This window comes from Antennarius striatus, chromosome 10 (assembly GCF_040054535.1).
Source record: "Antennarius striatus isolate MH-2024 chromosome 10, ASM4005453v1, whole genome shotgun sequence".
Classification (NCBI taxonomy): domain Eukaryota; kingdom Metazoa; phylum Chordata; class Actinopteri; order Lophiiformes; family Antennariidae; genus Antennarius; species Antennarius striatus.
The window spans coordinates 8,007,737-8,026,560 of record NC_090785.1 but is presented as its reverse complement, the minus strand read 5'-3'; the positions used below and the strand labels follow the sequence as shown (position 1 = coordinate 8,026,560).

Genomic DNA, 18,824 nt, shown 5'->3' with positions numbered 1-18,824 from the left:
AATGTATGCATTTTAATGTCCTGAATTCCAACAATTATGACGAATCTCAGGTGAAACCACATCTTTCTAGAAAAGCCAAACAAGTTCAGCTGCTTAAACCAGAACATTTGTGCCAATATCCAATCAGGTTTGTCAAGTTAAAAAGACAACATTACCAGGGTTCCACAGCTTTATTTATTTATTACCATTATATTCTTTTATGAAAATTCTGATTGACTTAGCAGAGTAAGAAAGAAGTCAGTGTGAGAAGTATGTACATTGGTCTCCACTACAGAATACAGTTAATGGATTTAGTCTGGTGAAATTAGAATGATTAACACAAGGTCGCCCTTCAGGGCCATTACAAGAATAACATGTCAATGGAAACCAAACTTAAAAGCATTTTTCAATGTAAGGCACAACAACTTATGGTTAATAAAATGTTATATATTGCGAGATGTGCCAGGAAACGTTTAGTTATAATTACATCCAAATTTTATGCCAGGGAGTTATAATAATCAAATAAATGTTGGTAGGATCATTCAGAAATGTTTTCTATATAAGCTTCAAGCTTGTATCTGCTGGTTGTGTTGACACATCTCGAACCAAAGAGGCCCAAACCATAAAATTACCTGATAAATCATGCAACCATCATAGCACAAATATAAAACTCCCCAATAAAGGCTTTAGCTGTAGACTAAAATGCAAATCACCATGTGTTGTTAAGCTCTTTAACAGCAGGTCGTTAGATGAACAGTTTATGTAGAATTCAACACACGGCACATTAACCCACACAATTAACACAGCACACGACTGATGTTATGTTTGGGTTGCAAAAGTAGTCAGAAATGCATTACAATTTATTAACTCCTAGGTAGTTACATTTGTTTAAAATGGTTAAATAAAAAAATTGATCTGCAATTTGTTCACAGTGATATTTAGCTTTAGATAAATGATTCTTTAAAAAAATCTACCAGAAGCCTTAACATGATTGACTCTCAGATATTCACCATCCTGTTATCAGTGTATACCAAAGGATGAGTCATATGGACTTTTTCATTCATGTATGTACAGTATATAAAGATATGTGTTGTTAGGTTATTAGGTACACTGAGGTACAGTAACGCAGTGTAATACAAGCCTGCGATAAATCCTCCTTCCTTCATGGAGGTTTTTACAGTAGAACAGTGAACGGTGATTCAGGAGGCTTCATGCAGCACGTTTGATTTGTACTGCAGACTCCTAATCTTTAGGCAATCCTTATTAATGTACAAGGGATCGACAAAATATAATATCTGAACAGTTTTGGCCATGTGCACTTAATAAATCAGCAACCAAACATATCAAACCTCATCTTTACATCAGTGTCATCAGAGCAAATGTCTACAACACAGATACTCTTATAGATTAAAAATATGCTTTGATGATTTCAGTAGTAACAGCTAAATAGGGGCTCAAGCAAAAGTGGACAGATGCAGGTTATTTTATGTCTGCATGATCACAGAATATGTATGTTACAACAATCTCCATGTAAACCCTGTCCTTCATTTACTTTCTGTGGATACATCCAGAAGGAGCAGAATTCAAGAATCACAGGAAGTCAGGGAATGAAAGATGAAAGCGAGGATGTGACAGAATGAATGCTGTCCTTACATGGCGGGCCTTGAATGAGTCTGTCAGTGACACACCAGTCATCTTGAAGCAGGGACAGAATGGAGGCCAGTCTGTAGGAGGAGGGTTATGACGTGTCAGTCCACGTCTTTCTTCTCTCTCTGCTGCCACCTAGTGTACAGTTCTCTCCTTCTGCCTCTGGTAGTCTGATAGAAAGAAAACATCCAAAGAACAAATTTAAAATGCTGAAAGGAAATTTATTTTAAAAAAAGATCTCTGACCTGAAAAATCGAATTAAATGGAACCAGTAGTTTAGACAGTAGTATAGTGATGTTTCTTTTCTCACTTTAATTGGGAATAAGTCATTACTTTAATATACAAGGTAAGATATTGGGATGTAATATTTTACATCTTTAAATATCATTGTTTTAAGTTGGGTTTTTATTAAAGGAGAATCCAATCTTAGGGCCAGAAAATACACTTTGCAGAATGAAGCATCTCTTCACAACCACAGCTCATTTATAAAGTAATGTTAAAGTTTTTATTACAATACAGCAAAGTTCACTCTGTGCTGATCTCTTATGGGCCTTTAAAGACAATCTGATAACAAACACTGGCATAAAAGAATAATGACTGTATTCACAGAGATTAGATATAAGACAAAAAAACACAGACTCCATTAACAGTTGGAACACTGTTTAATTTGGATTGGGTAAAACTGACATTTCTGATGTGACATAGATAATAGCACATAAAGTACTTTTCTGTAGTACTGCAGTAATGATCACCACCAGAAGATGTGAACCCTGTGGATTTACATTATTTTTATATTTGAAGCCTCTAAAAAACTTACAAAACTCAGCTTATATTATACTGAGTTTAACTGCTGGACACAAGGTGTCTCCCACGTGCATGGGAGGCTCTGTTTCCATGTGACACTGGTGTATGCTAAATATCTGATCTCTGCACGCTCTAGTAAAGATCACGCATGAATGTCCACCTCTTTCTCTATTTTTATTTTAAAAGGACCCTTATAGCATCACATTTTTCAAATACGTTACCAATCTGGATTGTATGTAATATCGAGGAAGAGCTGAGAGAAACGGTGTCACTGGTAAGCCTTACCTGAAGCCAATTCAATAAACACAGAAGTTGTTCTGCAAAACAATTCATATCTTACCATAAAAAAATTCTCATTTTCTACCCGAATCCTTTTCATGAGTATGAGTATACACTACCAGCTCATGCTTCCAATTTTGAAGAGTGGGACTTACTGTAAGGAAAGAAGCGAACCCTCATTAGTATTTCTCGTGCAGTCTTCAGAATCTCTACAGCCTAAAAAGGAAGGAAAAAACTTTAGGCATAAACATCTGAAATATCTGATCGTTAAAATGCTGACATCATGTTGGTCCTGCCAGAGTCAAGACGTTACAGTAATCCCTTAATTATTCTCGCTTCAAGATGCGCGGCTTCACTACGTTGTGGATTTTAGTAGGTACTCACGTGATACCATACGCACATGCTATTGGCTGACAGCATCCGTGTGTGTGCCGCGTTCCGAGACTCACGGAACGCAGCACACTTCCGTATATTAAAGAAACACTTTTTAATACAAAAGTGTTTTAAACAGTCTCTAGGAGTGTGGGAAATTGTAATAGAGATATAAGGTGGTTTAATATCAGTATGGGATGGGTTCCTAAAACTTTGAATTACTGTAAATAATAAAATAAATACTTTGTTGCTATACTGCAGAATATAAACCCAGAACTGGCTTCCTGTGCGGCGACAGCGCTACCCACTGCACCACCATGCCGCCCCAACGAGGGATTACTGTATTTTATTTTGATATTTGCCTCTTTACAAAGGGACAAAAAATATCTGCAGCACTGATAGTGACTGGAGATGACAGGATGGTTTCTTGCCATACTTTATATTTTTATTATTATGATTATTATTATTATTTTGTATTTCTTGGAGAAAGACCAAAAATGTCACACATTCGCTTGCATGTAATGAACATGTAGTTTTTTTTAATAGATCTCCAAAACATTGAAGCAAAATGTGAATACATTTCTTTGGCACAACATACAGTGCACGCTCTTTCTGCGGGGTTAATGCGTTCCACGAACCACACGCGATTAACAAATTCCGCAGTAGAGCAACAAATCTTATTTATGGTAATTATGGTAAACGTTTATGAACCCTCCCCATACTAACATTAAACCACCTTCTATCTGTATTACCTTTTCCCACACTCTTGTCGACTGTTAAAAGCACTTCAGTGTCTCACGAAAGTCCGAGACCGACGGAACATAGTGCACTTCCGGATGCCGTCACCTAATAGAATGCACGCACGGTATCATGTGACTACCTAGCAAAAATCCGCGATGAGGTGAAGTCGCGAGCGGTGATGCGCGAGTGTGCACTGTCTGAAAAGGCTGCTTGTCAACATGCTTCCAATGCAGTGAAGATAACAGAACAATTGGAGAAAGTGTGACTTTTTCACTGATGTTACTGGAAACAAATTGAAATAGAGTTAATGCTCTGACTTACTCTTGAGTGTTCAATGTCTTGGAAGTCGACTTCATTTACAGAAAGAACCTGGTCTCCCTCTTGGAGCCCTGCTCTGTGGGCATCGGAGTCTGGGACGACCTGTCCACACAACAAACACACACCACAGATCACAATGTGAACATTTCTGAAGAAACAATTAGTCCCCAACACTCAGGCACCACCACATACACACCTTTGATATAAAAATACCCAATTGTGATGCCTTTCCCCCTCGGATGTTGAAGCCCAGCTGTGCTCCTGGAGGTTTCTTCAACACAATAGTGCGGGGCAGAAACTGGGTGAGTTCGTTGTTGTAGTCTGGGTGATGAACTCGCTAAAATGAGCAAAGAAAAAGAAGAGCTAACCACATCACACATACTGATGATATTACATGCTTTATTTACGTGATATTGACTCTTACAGCTGGACTTAATAAGCTGAAACTTATAATATACCTAAAAATGAACTGAGGACTGAATAACCGTGTTTATTATAGGGGTTTTATTCTAAGGAATCGCTCCATACATGTGCAGCATACCTCCTGAGTAGGGATCCAAGCTGGTGGGTTTTCATATGAAGGCAGGAATACAACTGGGAGCTGGTAGTCATCGTAGGGAATCTTTTGGTCCATTGTGTCTGAGGAACACCAAAAAACACAGAAGCGTGTGGTGAAAGCCACATACGCCGGCGTATGTTAAATGACGTGAGTCGTTCTTCAGCCTGCAGTAGTTTTACACGCCAGCTAGCGCCTCTAGCTAGCAAAACAGCTAACTTCAAAAGGCAGCGCCGTCTTCAGCAGACAGAATTCTTGAGTAGCGTTAATGGTATTAAAATCTGAAGTTTAATAATCAAACTTCTATAAAAATATTCTGATTAAAAACACAGATTAACAGCCTTATAATGACTAATTATCTCACCTGTGAATCTGGAAAGCAGTAGTTCGCACTTTTTCTAGTGTTTTAATGAAAACATTGCTCTCGGTCGGTACCGCCGCCTACCGGCAGGGAGGAGCTGCGGCAACATCCCCCCATGACTAAAGTTTGATGTCTTTTTTGTCATCAGTCCAGATGGGACACAAGAAATTTATATGTTCAAAAGTTTTAAAATTCACTTATGACAGTATTAGTCCTTAAAAAATAGTCATGAGGAGGGGTGGGGTGGGTGGGTGTCAGCCTGTGCTGCAGTGTAGTGGGGCCACAGTGTTGTGATGTTGTGACATTAGATAGTGACATGCCTTACAATGGAAGAAGGGTGTACCTTACCCACCATGTGGGCCTCCTGTTATCTTCACTTTCATTTTTTATTCTATTTGATACTCTTTATATTTTAGTTTGGCATATGTCCTGTTAGTGCTGCATGTGTCTGTTAGTGTAGTGTATGTCTTGTTATATGTCATGTGGTGTCAGTGTTTCTTTTTCTCCTGGTGTTTATCCACTATTTATTCATTATGTATGCCTGAGCAGTGGATATGTGCAATTTCCTCTGGAATTAATGAAGTATATATCTATCTATGATCAAGACTTGTCTTACATACAGATATATTGTACTGTATAACCATTTTTAAACCATGAAGATTGGGCCAAAACAATTAGTGGTGCAGATCTATGTCCTTTGGATTGGGGTAGAGAATTTGTTTGATGGTCATGATCAAATGTCATCATCATCAAATGTCATCATTTTTCATTCATTGGATAGTTTAGTCCTTGATTGATGGAGTTGTGTAGGTTTCATAATCTGACAAAAGGATTCATGTTATAACAGAGAAACATTCATTCATCAATTCATTCATTGTCTACCGCTTCATCCGTTGTGGTGGGCCGCGGGGAGCTGGAGCCTCAAACAGTCAAATATATTTTTTATGTGCAAATGTAATGTTTGTAACTTGAGTAATAAATTCAGGGTTATTGAACATTAAGTGGTACATTTTATTGAGTTACACTTAGTTACGTATATAAGTTACGTCTGGCCCTTTGAGGGCAGCCATAATGCTGATGTGGCCCTCTGCGAAAATGAGTTTGACACCCCTGTCTAGGATAACTTATGTTCAATACCTGCCTTTGGTCAGAACTGTGAATACAGGACAAAGATCATGATGTCTCCTTTTGGTTTCACTTCTCACGTTCTTGAAGCATAAGAGTGCAATATTAGAAACAAACACAAACACAAAGCACAGATTCCTTTGAGGTATCCTCACATCTATCTTTGTATTCTTTCTGTAGTTTGGATCATTAAATTAGTTTCATCTCACAGATCTTCTATTACATGTCTACAGTTGTCTTCCTCTCATTCTACACTTTCAGTAAATAATCTTCCTGTTCACTCCCTTCTCACATAACACTGTGACACACCCACCTACTTCACCATATTAAGTTTGGCTTTACCAATGATTCCTGATTCTTTGTTCTCAACATTTAAAAAAACACATCCAACTAGTAAATGTTGTTTTTAGAAAACAATAAGGTCAGCATGAACCTTTGCCTGAACTTTCTGTTCCTAATTCATTAATCTGTTCTTTGTTACATTTCCTCTACTTTAATGCTTGTTTTGTTATCTTAACAGTTCCAGAGAGCAACTGTGACGAACACTCCTCCTCTCCACACTTGCCTTCTCTCTACTTAACACATTTTATTTTCCCTATAAATACTTTATCAGCACAACCAAATTTCTGGCATACAGTACTCCTCTTAGACTGTGGTATTTACTTTCTTAGAAAATATTTCACAAAACAAAACATAAGATTTTTCAGCATAATCTTTGCCCCCAAAAGATCTACCTTTGTACCAAACTCCACTAAAATTGTTCAAACTGCCTTTTGAATTGAGCATTCTTTCAGTTCTATTACATATTCTACAGCCTCAATCATCTATCGCTTCATTAAGGGCTTTTGTATTCGAAAGGCCTTCCTAGTCATGGTTGTCTCATAAAATAACATCAACAGCTCTGCAGTTTTCTCATCACAGCTTTCATGATAACTTACTTTGAAAAAACCGTCATGTGATACAGACTGTTATGAACTCTGTTTTGCTTGTAACTCATACAGCTATGAATCTTTGGAGTCTTACCCAATCCTGTAATAAATCCATTTTAATCTGGAGACACAACAGCATGAAATAAAAATAATACAGTATTCTCTTGCAGCAGACCAGTTAGTTTGTTAGAAAGATGATAGTGTTGTGCCGCTTCAGGGAGATTGTGCTGCAGCATTGTAAACAGATTTGTCTCTTTTGGAGTCCAGACACTGGAGGTGGTGGTGGCGGCTGATGACTCTGCTGACACTGATGAAATACTTGATTTATTTTCACAGCTCCAGTTCCTCTTCTCTCTCTTTCCCTCGGTATTTTTCCTCTCCACTGCCACTCAATCATTCCCGTCACCCGTGTTGCTGCAGCTACCTGTAACCCATCTCCAACCTGTCTCCACCCTACGTAAACTCTGCTCAACCACCGGTTGGCTGCCAGCTTGTTGGTGACTTGTCCTACTCTCCTGCATTCCTGTTCTTGTGATTACCTGCCTGATCGTCTGACTGCCTGGTTTTGAACTCTGTTTTGTGTTAAAACTTTGAATTCAGATTGCTCCTCTGGTGTCCTGCTTTTGGGGCCAAACTACACCCGTCACATTTATCAACACTGGGCAATTCAAGATGAGAAAATCTCATAAACTTTTCGTGTTAAGCAAATTGTGCAGCCAGATGTTATAATTATATCTCAGGTTTTCTGTTTATCATGCACAATTCATCCGCCCACTGTTATCATTTATTTACATAAAATGTCTTTGCTGGACATTAACTTTTGCAGGGGCCCACTTCATTCAATGCGCACTGTGTTTGTCTTTAAAGAATGAGATGTATTATATTTTGTAAAATGCATGCTACACATGCCTGCCACCCTATTACTCCCTGTGCCTTATAGCTGTGCTGCTATAAGGCTCACATTCAAGTATTGGCAAAAACAAAAATTTAGATATTCCACACATTATAGTAATAATCTTTAGGGAGTTAAAGTCATTTCCTAGATATGTACTGGAAATAATTCAATGTATGAAATGCAGAAAAAGTAAAGATATACAGCAAAGTAAATACAGTTAAGTAAAAAACCTTTTACTTTTCTATCCAGCACTGTCAGTAATAAAACAACTCGTTGGTAGTTTTGCAGCTTGCTAGCATTAGTTTAATAGCAAAACCTACTATTAATTTTTTAGAAAGATAACATTTGTATTTTGTAATGCGTGCCTTTAATAGAGATATTATCAGCATGACTTACTGGACGCTCAATCAATTATCCAGAAAAGCCTTTTGACTGAACTGAAAGAAAAATGTATTTGCAGGCTTGAAATTGCAAATAAATTTGCAATTCTTTGCACCCCTAATCTCAAAATCCATCCATCCATCCACCCATCCATCCATCCATCTTCTTGCACTGCCATTTATCCACCTTGCAGGTCACGGGTCTTCTGGAGCCTATCACATCTGGCTACGGGCCAGAGGCGGGGGACACCCCGCATAAGACGCCTGCTCATTGTGGGGTTATATGAAAGAAAAGCAACCAGAAGCTCACACCTACTGACAATTTGGTGTGACCAGTTCTGTTTTATGGGCTTTTACAAAACTGATCATATTGTCTTTCTCTTTTTCTTGTTATCTGCTACAGGTTTGGAGACAGTCTGAAGGTCCGATCCTGTAGTTCAAACACAAAGTTTCCCTTTGTGGCATGTGGAACATGAAGGGTTTGGTGTGTGCTTCGCTGCCGGGGCGGGGCTACACCCTGGAATCACTCACCCGTTCACGTGTGACCGCATTCTCATTCATTTCACGGAGCGTCGGGCTGATGGTGGTGGTGGTGTGGTGTAACCTAGAAACACACTTCACAGTGAGTATAAGCACAGAACTTAAGTTTGTTACTTTAGATAGATAGATAGATAGATAGATAGATAGATAGATAGATAGATAGATAGATAGATAGATAGATAGATAGATAGATAGATAGATAGATAGATAGATAGATAGATAGATAGATAGATAGATAGATATTAGGTTAATTTTAATAAAAGATCATATTTTCATTTGATAGTTTCCTCTCTTCATTTTTACCACCGCTGGTGAGAAAATGTCATTGCTTTCAATCTTGATTACAGTTTGCGTTGCCAGTGAGGTGATAGATTACAACTAAAGAAGTCGCCAAGGTGAGTCAGAATCTTGTCTTTTATCTTATTCCAGTGCCATTATGAGCTTCTGTTTTTATAGAGTTATTATTGTGGGTCATCTTATCCATCAACTGCATGTATTTAATTTGAGGGTGACAATCCAGTGATGCCTCCATCGGTGATGAATTATGTTTAGCTGGAGCGCAATAAAGGTCATTCTTCTAAAGCATTCAACCATAAACAAGTATTTAATGTTGTCTCATTCTAATCGGGACAGACATCTCACTTTCTTTTTGTCATCTTGTCACTTATTGACAGAGAGGCGGTTTACATTCATTACAGTTATTACTCAACACTCGGCTTAGTTTCAACCTTGTGGTAACTTATCAGTTTACGTAGTAAAACAACTTGCCATGTGGTTCTCAGTGACAGACCTGTCCATACATGTATGTATTAGACGATGGCCTCCAAATTCTTTTACACAACATTGCTGCTTCATGGTGGGGTGTCATACAATTCTATATTTTGCACAGATTGTGATGTTCAAGTTTGATGTTGATCTTGAACTTTACTTGCTTAATGCAATCATAACCTTGTGCTCACTCACCATCCAGAGGACTCTGGAAACTGAAACAAACTCACCGGGTGAGAAGGCTGCTGGAAAAACCCAAGGCCATAGCTGACAAGAAAACTTGAGGTTATTGTAAGTCTGTGGGAGGGGCGGGGGTGGCAGATTTTTCATGCTTCAATGTGTTGTTTTTGCTAAACTTGATTGAAATCTGCACAACTGTAAGATAATGTGTCCAAACATGTACGCTAGATCCCTTATCCCAGGTGTCTGAGCACCCGCATGACAATATTATGCAATCGTACAGACTCCTCTTCATTACTGTTATTGTGCGTGTCTCTATGTTATTCATTCATCAGATAGATAGATAGATAGATACTTTATTAACCACGGAGGACATTGCGTCTTACCCATTACACATTCTCTGTACGTGGTTGTGCCTGTCACTGTGGCTCAATAGTGCGACTTCACTCTGACGACGGTCTGTGCACTGGTCTCAATGCCTCATGGTGTTGGTCATTGTAAGCACTGGCAGGAGCTGTACCCCCATTGCACACTGGCTCTTTTGAGGGGGTTATTGAGTGGGGATTGCTTTAGTAGTCAAAGGAGATCCCCCATCCCTCATCTGCATTTATTTTTTTTCCTCCTACACTCCACAGGTTTCGAGTGAATGAGCTCAGGTCTCCTCTTGGTATCTAGAGAAAGCGTTGTCTGTGCTCCCTGCATCCTCTTTCAGTCTGCACATATCAGATGTCCAGATTGCAGTGAGCTGCATCCCTACTTTCTGTTTTGTGTATGAACGAGGAGAGGAAGCGATGTCTCACGGCGACGGCTGTTGCAGAGTTTGCATCGCTGGCTTGTACAGCTGCCACTGGAAGCAAGCCAGAGACAATCAGAGAAGAGTGAGTATTTTTAACCTTGTGCATGCTTGTTTTTATTTTTATTTTTAAATATTTTTGTCTTCGATGTTTTGGTTTTGTCAAATAATTTATCCAAATTGCTTAATCAGTTCAGAGTTCCTTCTGCTTTCATTCAGCATGGTATCTATGATTTTCCTGTTGCATAAACAAGGATTATTGTTCCGAAGTGCTGGATTCAGCAAATATAACTTATTTATAAATGCTTTATTATATGGCCAATGATTTTCTTTGTTATACTTGGTTAAAATGAATTTCAAAATAAACCTAATACTTTTGTTTGGAAAAAATTATTTCCCAGACTTAAAAAAAAAAAAAAATCCGGTCATTTGTGTGTGCAGAAGATTAAGTTAATTCACAGGATCAAACAGGCATAGTATGGACTTGTCTGAAAAAGAAATCACATAAGGGGAAAAGGGGTGCAAGCAGTCTATAATTTTGAAGGCTGGAGGTGTTGATGGCAGAAGAAAGCAAATACCTGCTTGTTGGCATCGCATCGCAGATCGGGCACAAGACCAACTATGTGAAAGTATTGGAATTGTTCCAGAATAGTTTCCTCGGAACAAAAGATCTTTGTAATCCATACAAAACAGTCAAAATAGCCTGAAGATCTTAATCACAGTGACCTAAAAGTAATGTGTCATTAACTGAAAATTATCCTTCCTGTTCTTTTTAATATAGCATGCATTCTGCTGGTTCTCCTTCGTCAGTGTGGTCTCCATTATCTCACTTTCCTGGATGTACATTTGTCTGGTCACTTATAATGATCAAGATGATGTTAACTGGTGAGTCATTTCAGACTGACACTCACACGCTCAGACTTGCACAGTCTACATTGAATCTTGTACAAAAGCCCAGAGTTTTCTCTTTATTGGTAACCTTTATTCCCCTAATCCTGTGTTGCCCTCTATTGTTCCATTATCAGGCAGGGCTTCACAGTGCTGAAGCTGTGGGTGAACTGGTTCATGGTGCTGATCATCATTTCTGCAGTGTTCACCAGCTACTGTGTGCTGCTGCTGGTGAGGCGATGGCATTAGTACCATATTTACACTTAATAGTGTCTCAGCAGGACATAATACCTTAAGGAAAGTTGATGTTGAAAAATTTTGCCAAATAAAATACATCAACCACAGTTTGCCTTGCAGCACAGAGCCAGGTCTTATGATAAATTCTAAAGTGTTTATCGTGAACACCATCTATTGCAGCTCTTCGCACTGATCCAGTTTGCCTTACAGGAACCACTCGACTTACATTGGCTGCACAAGGTTGTGTACACATTTAACTATCTTTTTTTTTAAGTTGCCATAGAAATTTTTTAAAATTAATCAATGTCGTGTTTGTTTTTTTCAATTCAGATCTTCTTATTTTTTGGTGTAATACTCATCGCTTTGGGGGTTGCTGGAATCAGCCACAAATGGCAAAGAGAATGGCCAACTGTTCCCCTCTCCCTCCGGGTGCAGTCCGATTCTCAGAGTTGACATGCAAACAATTATTTAGTGTTTGCTGTCTACAAAATTGCTCTTGGTCATACAACAAATTATTTTGACACTTGTGTCTTTCTCCCGACAGGCCACTGGTCCATTTTTACAGTTTGGTGCTGTTGGGGCATTGACCCTGCTGAGCCCTTTTATCTTCAAGGGTTTCCATACTGCCAAGGAAAAGTGTAGGTCTCATATGTATTAAACAAGCATGTTGTCAACACTGTCAAGACTGTGTACAGATAAATATTAATTATGATCATGATTTTCTAATTATAGTATCTCCATTGATTCCAGATTAAGATGGTACTGCAGGTTTAAGAAAAGAGTAACTATGGGCATTTATAACAAACATTAGAAAGGACACCTATACTTAGAAATAAACAGAAAATTCAAATTTTGAAGGATGTCATCACCGATAATTCAGAGTTTTGTGTTTTGAATGATTACATTAAAATTTTTTGACGATTATTCATATGACATATGAAATAGTGAGAGAGGACATGAAGGTAGTTGGTGTGAGAAAAGAGGATGCAGAACACAGGGTTAGATGGAAGCAACTGATTCATGACCCTGAAGAGAAAAGCCGAAAGCAGAAGAAGATTCATATGACATATGAAGCTGGACAACTTCTTGTTTTGTTTTGACTATGAATAAAATGACCTAAAGACTTCTTTGTACAATTTAGTGAGGTACAACTGGGAAACCAGGAATTTCAAACACTCCCCGTATGACCCATGTAGTGTTAAATAATTTGATTTTCAATTCAGAAATGGAAGTCCAGAAAAATGAGTGGGTGATTTCAAATAAATTTTGACACTCTTGTTTTTTTTAGCCAGGCAACCATATCCAATGTCAAAACTTTTTTTATTCATGTTTTTTCCTGATTTCATTTTGTCTAAAAAATGTGCAAAACAAAAATTGAAAATCAAATCCCTTTTTTTTAATCTTGCTCTTTTTTTGGCCGTGAAAAGGAAACATCCTCGATTCAATGCTGTTGTTGTAATTCATGATCAAACTGACACTTGTTTTTTGAAATCCCTTTCTGAAACAAATAGAAAATTATCTAAAATGTAAAGGGGCACTTGTACAAATGTTCAGTTTTCTAATTACTTATAATACTTTTACTATTCTGTGCTTGTATCACTTGCCCTGGTGCAAGGGGAAACTCTTCGAGTGCTGACATTTACAAAACACTGTAAATAATTTTCCCACATTGACATTTTTAATAATTGTTTGCTCATTCTGCACAGGTCCTTTGTTGACTCACAGTCTTGTAACAGGCTACTCGTTCTTTTCTCTAGGGTCTAAGCTCCTCATTGCAGTAGTATTTGTTGCGGTGTCAACAGCCATCTTCCTGTGTCCCCTGTACATCCAGACTCAGTGCCCCTGTCTACTAGGGCATGATTTACCTGAGAAACCAAAGCTCATTGGACACCGAGGTGAACCAATGGTGAGCATTTTGCTTTACCTGGCTGACAAACACCATGAAGGTACAAACTTTGTTTTTAACAGACTTGAAGAGGCAAGAAGACAGAACCGGTCGTATCTCTCATAAGGTTGTATCTCCATGTTTATTGGTTGTATCTCCATGTTTATTGCTTATAAATGAGGGTTCAGTCTTGTCAACCAACTCTTGAAGTAAAGGAAAAATGTATTTCACAAAACGTTGATCCCTTCCTTTAATTCCTCAGCCAAATAAACCAATTGCTGAAATCAGTGTAAATTTATTAACCGAATGTCACTCAGAGCAATTTATGCAAGACATTACACTCAAACTAAATTTTCTTTTTTAACTTAATAAGTTAATAATAATGATAATAATAATAATAATAATAATAATAATAAATTTTCCTTTTCATGTGTTCAGATATTCTAAAACTGTCTCAGGTGTGACTGTTTAGTCATGTGATGTCCCCATATGCCATGCTGCTCCCATCATGTTAGTTCACTTTGCTCCAGGGTCAACTACAAGCTCAATTAAACACTTTGGAGTCGTGTGTGTATGTGTGTGTGTGTTTGCGTCAATATGTGTGTGTGTGTGTATGCTTGTGTGTGTTTGTGTGTGTGTGTTCACACTGCTTTAGGGTAGTTTTGTGAGTGTGAAGCTTATCTCTGTGTCTCTTCTGTCTTTACTGTGTTCAGCTGGCTCCAGAGAATACCATGATGTCATTTGAGAGAAGCATTGAATGTGGAGTGACTGCCTTTGAGACAGACGTGCAGCTCAGGTACAGTGAAAATGGATCCGCATTAAGGGGTGTTTAATGTATCCCATGCATATTTTTTATTTATTAATTAATTTATTTTTTCCAAGTATTTCCTTGATTTCTTGTGTGACACAGCTGATTACCATTCACTCCATTAATTGGGTTAAATTTCATGCACGGCTGTCTTTTTTACAAATTAAAATGCCAGATATGCACTTTATGTCTTTTAAAAAAACTGAGGCTAAAGCTTAAATTTACAAGAAATAAATTATAATCTGTACTTAGTACACATTGCAATAGTTATTGCCTAGTGCTAAAGTGAAAAATACAACTAAATCATATCTTTGAAGAGAAAATTATTTGAGAATGAGGACTAACTAATGTGCTGAGTAAATGTAACTCCTCTCTGGGTAATAATTGGGAGATTAACACCAGATGTTTCTATCTTGATGATATTTGACAACTCAACTTGGTGTTTGATCAATGCTGTTTCTTTCAAACAATGTTTTTTAAATAAGCGTGATAAATCAATGGATGAAAAGTGTGGTTGTCTTAACCTCCCTGATGTGAATTCTTACTGTTTTACCAACCCAGTCAAGACAGAGTTCCCTTCCTGATGCACGATGATAAACCCGGGTTCCTGCAAAGAACAACAAATGTTGAAGAAAAGTTTCCAGAGAAAGTTTTGAACCACAGCTCTGACTTTACCTGGGAGGAATTACAGAGTCTTAATGCAGGCGAATGGTTCCTCAATGTGAGAGACACAATTTGACACATGCTTGTCCACACATTCACTCATTAAGGTATTCATGATTTGGGATTTAGTCATTTTCATAGAGGGATTTTCTGCCTTTCAGACAGACCCTTTCCTTACAGTGTCCAGCCTCTCACAAGAGGAAAGAGAAACAGCCAGGAATCAGACTGTTCCTTCCTTACTTCAACTACTCATCCTTGCCAAAAAGAGTAACACCTCAGTGATATTTGATTTATATGGTTCCAGCAATGAAAATGACACAGAGGACATAGTCAACACTATCTTAAGTTCTGGCATTAACCCTAATCTGGTATGTGTGTTTCAGATCCCTCCGATTGAATTTGATAGAGAACTTTCATGATGAGTCATATTTTGTTGAAATGCACATTTTAATTGTTACAGGTCCTTTGGGGTCCTCCAGCCAAAAGGGAATATGTAAAGAAGACTGCTCCAGGCTTCATTCAGGTTTACAACGACAGTGAAATGCTCAGACGAAAAAAGGGAAACTTTCTGAATGTGAAGTACAGCTTCAGTTTGGATGAAATCAGGTAAAAATAAAACCAAGAAAAGGGCCTTCAGAGGATTTGATTTAAATGTATCCCAACCCAGCAGTGCTCTTGCATGGAAGCACTTACCAAAGTTAGAAAAACTCACTGGAGAATAACGTGACGCGTAACGACATGATGTGACAGTGATGAGTTGTCGCATTAACCCCAAACGTGGAACAAGGATTGTTTGCCTTGCTTGTCTTTCTGAAAGTCTTCCACTTGAAAGGAAAGTTTGAGCATCATAGATGACCTGCTTAACATATTGTGTGTTATTCACATTTTTGATCAAATAAATGTTCTTACAAATGCTATAAAAGCATGTCTGTTAGAGGATCCCGTCTGTACAGATGGAAATATTCCAAAGGTTCATACAAAAATATTTACTTCCTGTCTTCCATAGATTCCTGCCTTATGATACATGCCTTACTACTTTATTTATGTGCATTATAAATTATTTACAATACTACTTGTCCCATACTTGCTTCAAACGCTGTTCATGTCTGCCAGGAAACAACGGAGCATGAACGTAACGGTGAACCTGTGGGTGGTTAATGAGCGTTGGCTGTTCTCTCTGCTGTGGTGTGCAGGAGTGAGCTCCGTCACCACCAACTCCTGCCACGTCTTAAGAGATATGGAACAGCCTGACTTGGTCATGGTGAGCAAATACATGCATATAGATCGTTCCTCAGTTCCCTTTCTTTATGTTTCACTATTCATTTTTTATATTACATTTTTACAGTGGTGCTATCTATAATGTGATACACACCTTGACCTTACGGAAATGTTTGTGCGTTTCAGGCTCCTCAGACGTACAAAATCATATGGATAATAGTAGACATTGCATCAATTGCGATAATGGCTGGGCTTTACATCCTTCAATGGTAAGTTGAGCAGACATTTGTTGTGTTTGTGCCCGTTATGATAAACTGTCTATTGAAATGAACAGATGGACTCATCCACCTGACTGTCTTTGTCAGGAGAACACGCCGTTCATCTCACAGAAAAGGTACTGTGCATTTAGATTTTAAATAAATGAAAAGTAGACCTGCAGCCTGAGTGATTCTGAACTTTGCTTTCCAAAACCTAAATATCTCCAGGTTACTAACACAGAAAGTTCAATTTCAAAACAGTAGATCTGTTACAATTGAATGATTATTAATTATTAAAAAAATTTTTTTTCTGATGGACTAACCTGTCACACTTTTTCTCATTTGCTTTGGCTTATTTGACTTGATCTTAAAACTTTAAAAGCAATTATCACAACTGTTAATAAAACATGAGAATCATATGCGCCACAAAAAGTGGTCACAATTGAAAAAGCTGTAATACACAGAAAATGTCTTTCAAAAGTGTGCATACAGTTAATCAAACTGTGCAGCAATATGCTACATGTTCTGTAAACAGAAAATGTGCTTTTTTAACTTTGATGTTAATGTATGTTCCATTTATTTAAACTGACAGTACAATTATCAATGTTATTGAAACTCACATTTTAGCAACTGAATTGACTATTGTGTGGTGGCTCAAACCATGAAAGAATCTTAAGAAGTTGTTGAGAAAAAAAATGACTTAGAATTAAATTAATTGTATTCAGCAAGCTGCGCAAATAGTTACCAAGCAACTTTCAAGCATTGCGTGTGTTGCTTTTCACATGTGCAAACAGGTGTCATTTATACATACAGTATTAAAAAGAAAGGCAATTGTCTGTTGTAAACAACAAATAACCCAAAAATGTTTTTAAAAAGTGAGCCAAAGCAGATGACAAAAATTATAACTGACCATCTCATCTCAGGTCTTCATATTGACAACTGTGATTGATTTATTCATTATTTTTTTCCATTTATTTTTTCCATATGTAAATATGGATCTGTGTTCAGTTCAAGGCTCACATTATTTATTGATCTGGAAAAAAAAAGTTTTTGATTGCTAGGTCGTAGAAAGAAAATTTAAATCATTCACAAATTACTTGAATCCACTAACTTGTCATTTCAAACCCATTATTAGTTCATTTACATGTCTTTGCTAAAAAATGGAAATGAAATAGAAAAAAAAATCCCTATAAATTGTTAGGACATTAAATAATTATACATTAGCATGTAAAATTGTATTAATGTGTCTGGATGTATTCTATGTTTTACGACTGCACAGGGAAACATCAGCAGAAAAACAATACTCCACCCTGGAATGACAAAGAAAATTCTCCATTTTTACCCACTGGATAGTTTTCTTCCCAAAATCTGACATCTGCACTGCCAGAATGGTTTGGACCTTGATCAGGACAAAAAAACAAGCTAATGTGAATAATCATACACTGTACTGTGAAGCCATGAAAACAATATTACCATTTTTGAGAGCCAGAGAAGATAGTATGCAATGTTAGAATTATACCACTGAATGGAACTTTTAGTTTTTGTTGAGCTGCGTCTAGGTGGTGAACTGGATTTATCTCAGACAGGGTTTTAGCTGTTGTTCTGTTACTGATACAATTAAAATATGAGCTTTTTCTCTGACAACATCATGACAACACAGACTGTACTGCACTGGTTTTCCTCATGACACTTTGTAAAAAAGTTTCTGTTGTTTCTGTGTTACCAAACTGTTTTATGATGTCACCACTTCAGTAAAATGCTTTTGTAAATCACGGCAGCTATTTCATACACCATCCTGTGTCTGTGTATTCAATCTAGGACATTAATTCATACGTTTCTTAAGAATGGTCATTGGGTTAAAACACAACATATACAACAGGGCTCTTGCTTTGTTATGCAACAACAGTATTTACTGGCATATTTCATTCAATCCACTATGTTCTATTAATTAAATAATATTCATTCTCATGTTCAACTTGTTTAAATCTTCATACACTTAGATTTTTGGAGTTATTTACGTACAGCGTACTTCTAGCTATTAAGGATACTTGTAACTTAAATGTGATACAGCGGTGGAAAGAAATAAATGAAATGCATTGCGTCTACGTACATCTCCAAGGTACTTCATGAATTGAATTTTTCTTTTCTTTAAAGTTTGACACCATTACTTTTTAGAGGAAATGAATGTACTTTTTAGTTCA

At 37.5% G+C, this 18,824-nt stretch overlaps 2 protein-coding genes across 3 annotated transcripts; one reads left to right on the top strand and one right to left on the bottom strand.

The window, feature by feature from the left end:
- Nucleotides 1–121: 121 nt before the first annotated feature.
- On the bottom strand, nt 122–5,092 carry pdzd11 (PDZ domain containing 11). Its single transcript, XM_068326262.1, has 6 exons — nt 5,061–5,092; nt 4,682–4,779; nt 4,337–4,477; nt 4,144–4,242; nt 2,865–2,925; nt 122–1,796 (listed from the first exon to the last, which is right to left on the bottom strand). The coding sequence occupies exons 2-6, from the start codon at nt 4,772–4,774 to the stop codon at nt 1,762–1,764; spliced, it is 429 nt and encodes a 142-aa protein (XP_068182363.1). The 5' UTR covers nt 4,775–4,779; nt 5,061–5,092; the 3' UTR covers nt 122–1,761.
- Nucleotides 5,093–8,953: 3,861 nt separating this feature from the next.
- gdpd2 (glycerophosphodiester phosphodiesterase domain containing 2) lies at nt 8,954–18,685 on the top strand. 2 transcript variants are annotated; one of them, XR_011037198.1, is made up of 18 exons: nt 8,954–9,008; nt 9,274–9,321; nt 9,897–9,985; nt 10,510–10,752; nt 11,449–11,552; nt 11,693–11,786; nt 11,973–12,032; nt 12,123–12,221; nt 12,337–12,430; nt 13,550–13,698; nt 14,391–14,473; nt 15,047–15,206; nt 15,310–15,516; nt 15,609–15,754; nt 16,262–16,409; nt 16,553–16,635; nt 16,701–16,760; nt 17,903–18,685. XR_011037198.1 is itself a non-coding variant. In XM_068325738.1 (18 exons), the coding sequence occupies exons 4-18, from the start codon at nt 10,666–10,668 to the stop codon at nt 17,974–17,976; spliced, it is 1,617 nt and encodes a 538-aa protein (XP_068181839.1). In that variant the 5' UTR covers nt 8,954–9,008; nt 9,274–9,321; nt 9,897–9,985; nt 10,510–10,665; the 3' UTR covers nt 17,977–18,684. The 2 variants fall into 2 exon arrangements, 1 of the variants encoding a protein (XP_068181839.1); XM_068325738.1 differs by having other exon boundaries at nt 16,732–16,760; nt 17,903–18,684.
- The last annotated feature ends 139 nt before the right edge of the window (nt 18,686–18,824 follow it).

Excerpts from the sequence above, each read along its gene's own strand:
- pdzd11 (XM_068326262.1), bottom strand. The coding sequence starts at position 4,774 with ATGGACCAAAAGATTCCCTACGATGACTACCAGCTCCCAGTTGTATTC. Across the intron at positions 4,243-4,336 it reads TGGGTATTTTTATATCAAAG|GTCGTCCCAGACTCCGATGC; the intron begins GTGTGTATGTGG and ends TTGTGTGGACAG. Across the intron at positions 2,926-4,143 it reads AAGACATTGAACACTCAAGA|GCTGTAGAGATTCTGAAGAC; the intron begins GTAAGTCAGAGC and ends CTTCCTTTTTAG.
- gdpd2 (XM_068325738.1), top strand. The coding sequence starts at position 10,666 with ATGTCTCACGGCGACGGCTGTTGCAGAGTTTGCATCGCTGGCTTGTAC. Across the intron at positions 15,207-15,309 it reads CAGGCGAATGGTTCCTCAAT|ACAGACCCTTTCCTTACAGT; the intron begins GTGAGAGACACA and ends TCTGCCTTTCAG. Across the intron at positions 15,517-15,608 it reads CTGGCATTAACCCTAATCTG|GTCCTTTGGGGTCCTCCAGC; the intron begins GTATGTGTGTTT and ends TAATTGTTACAG.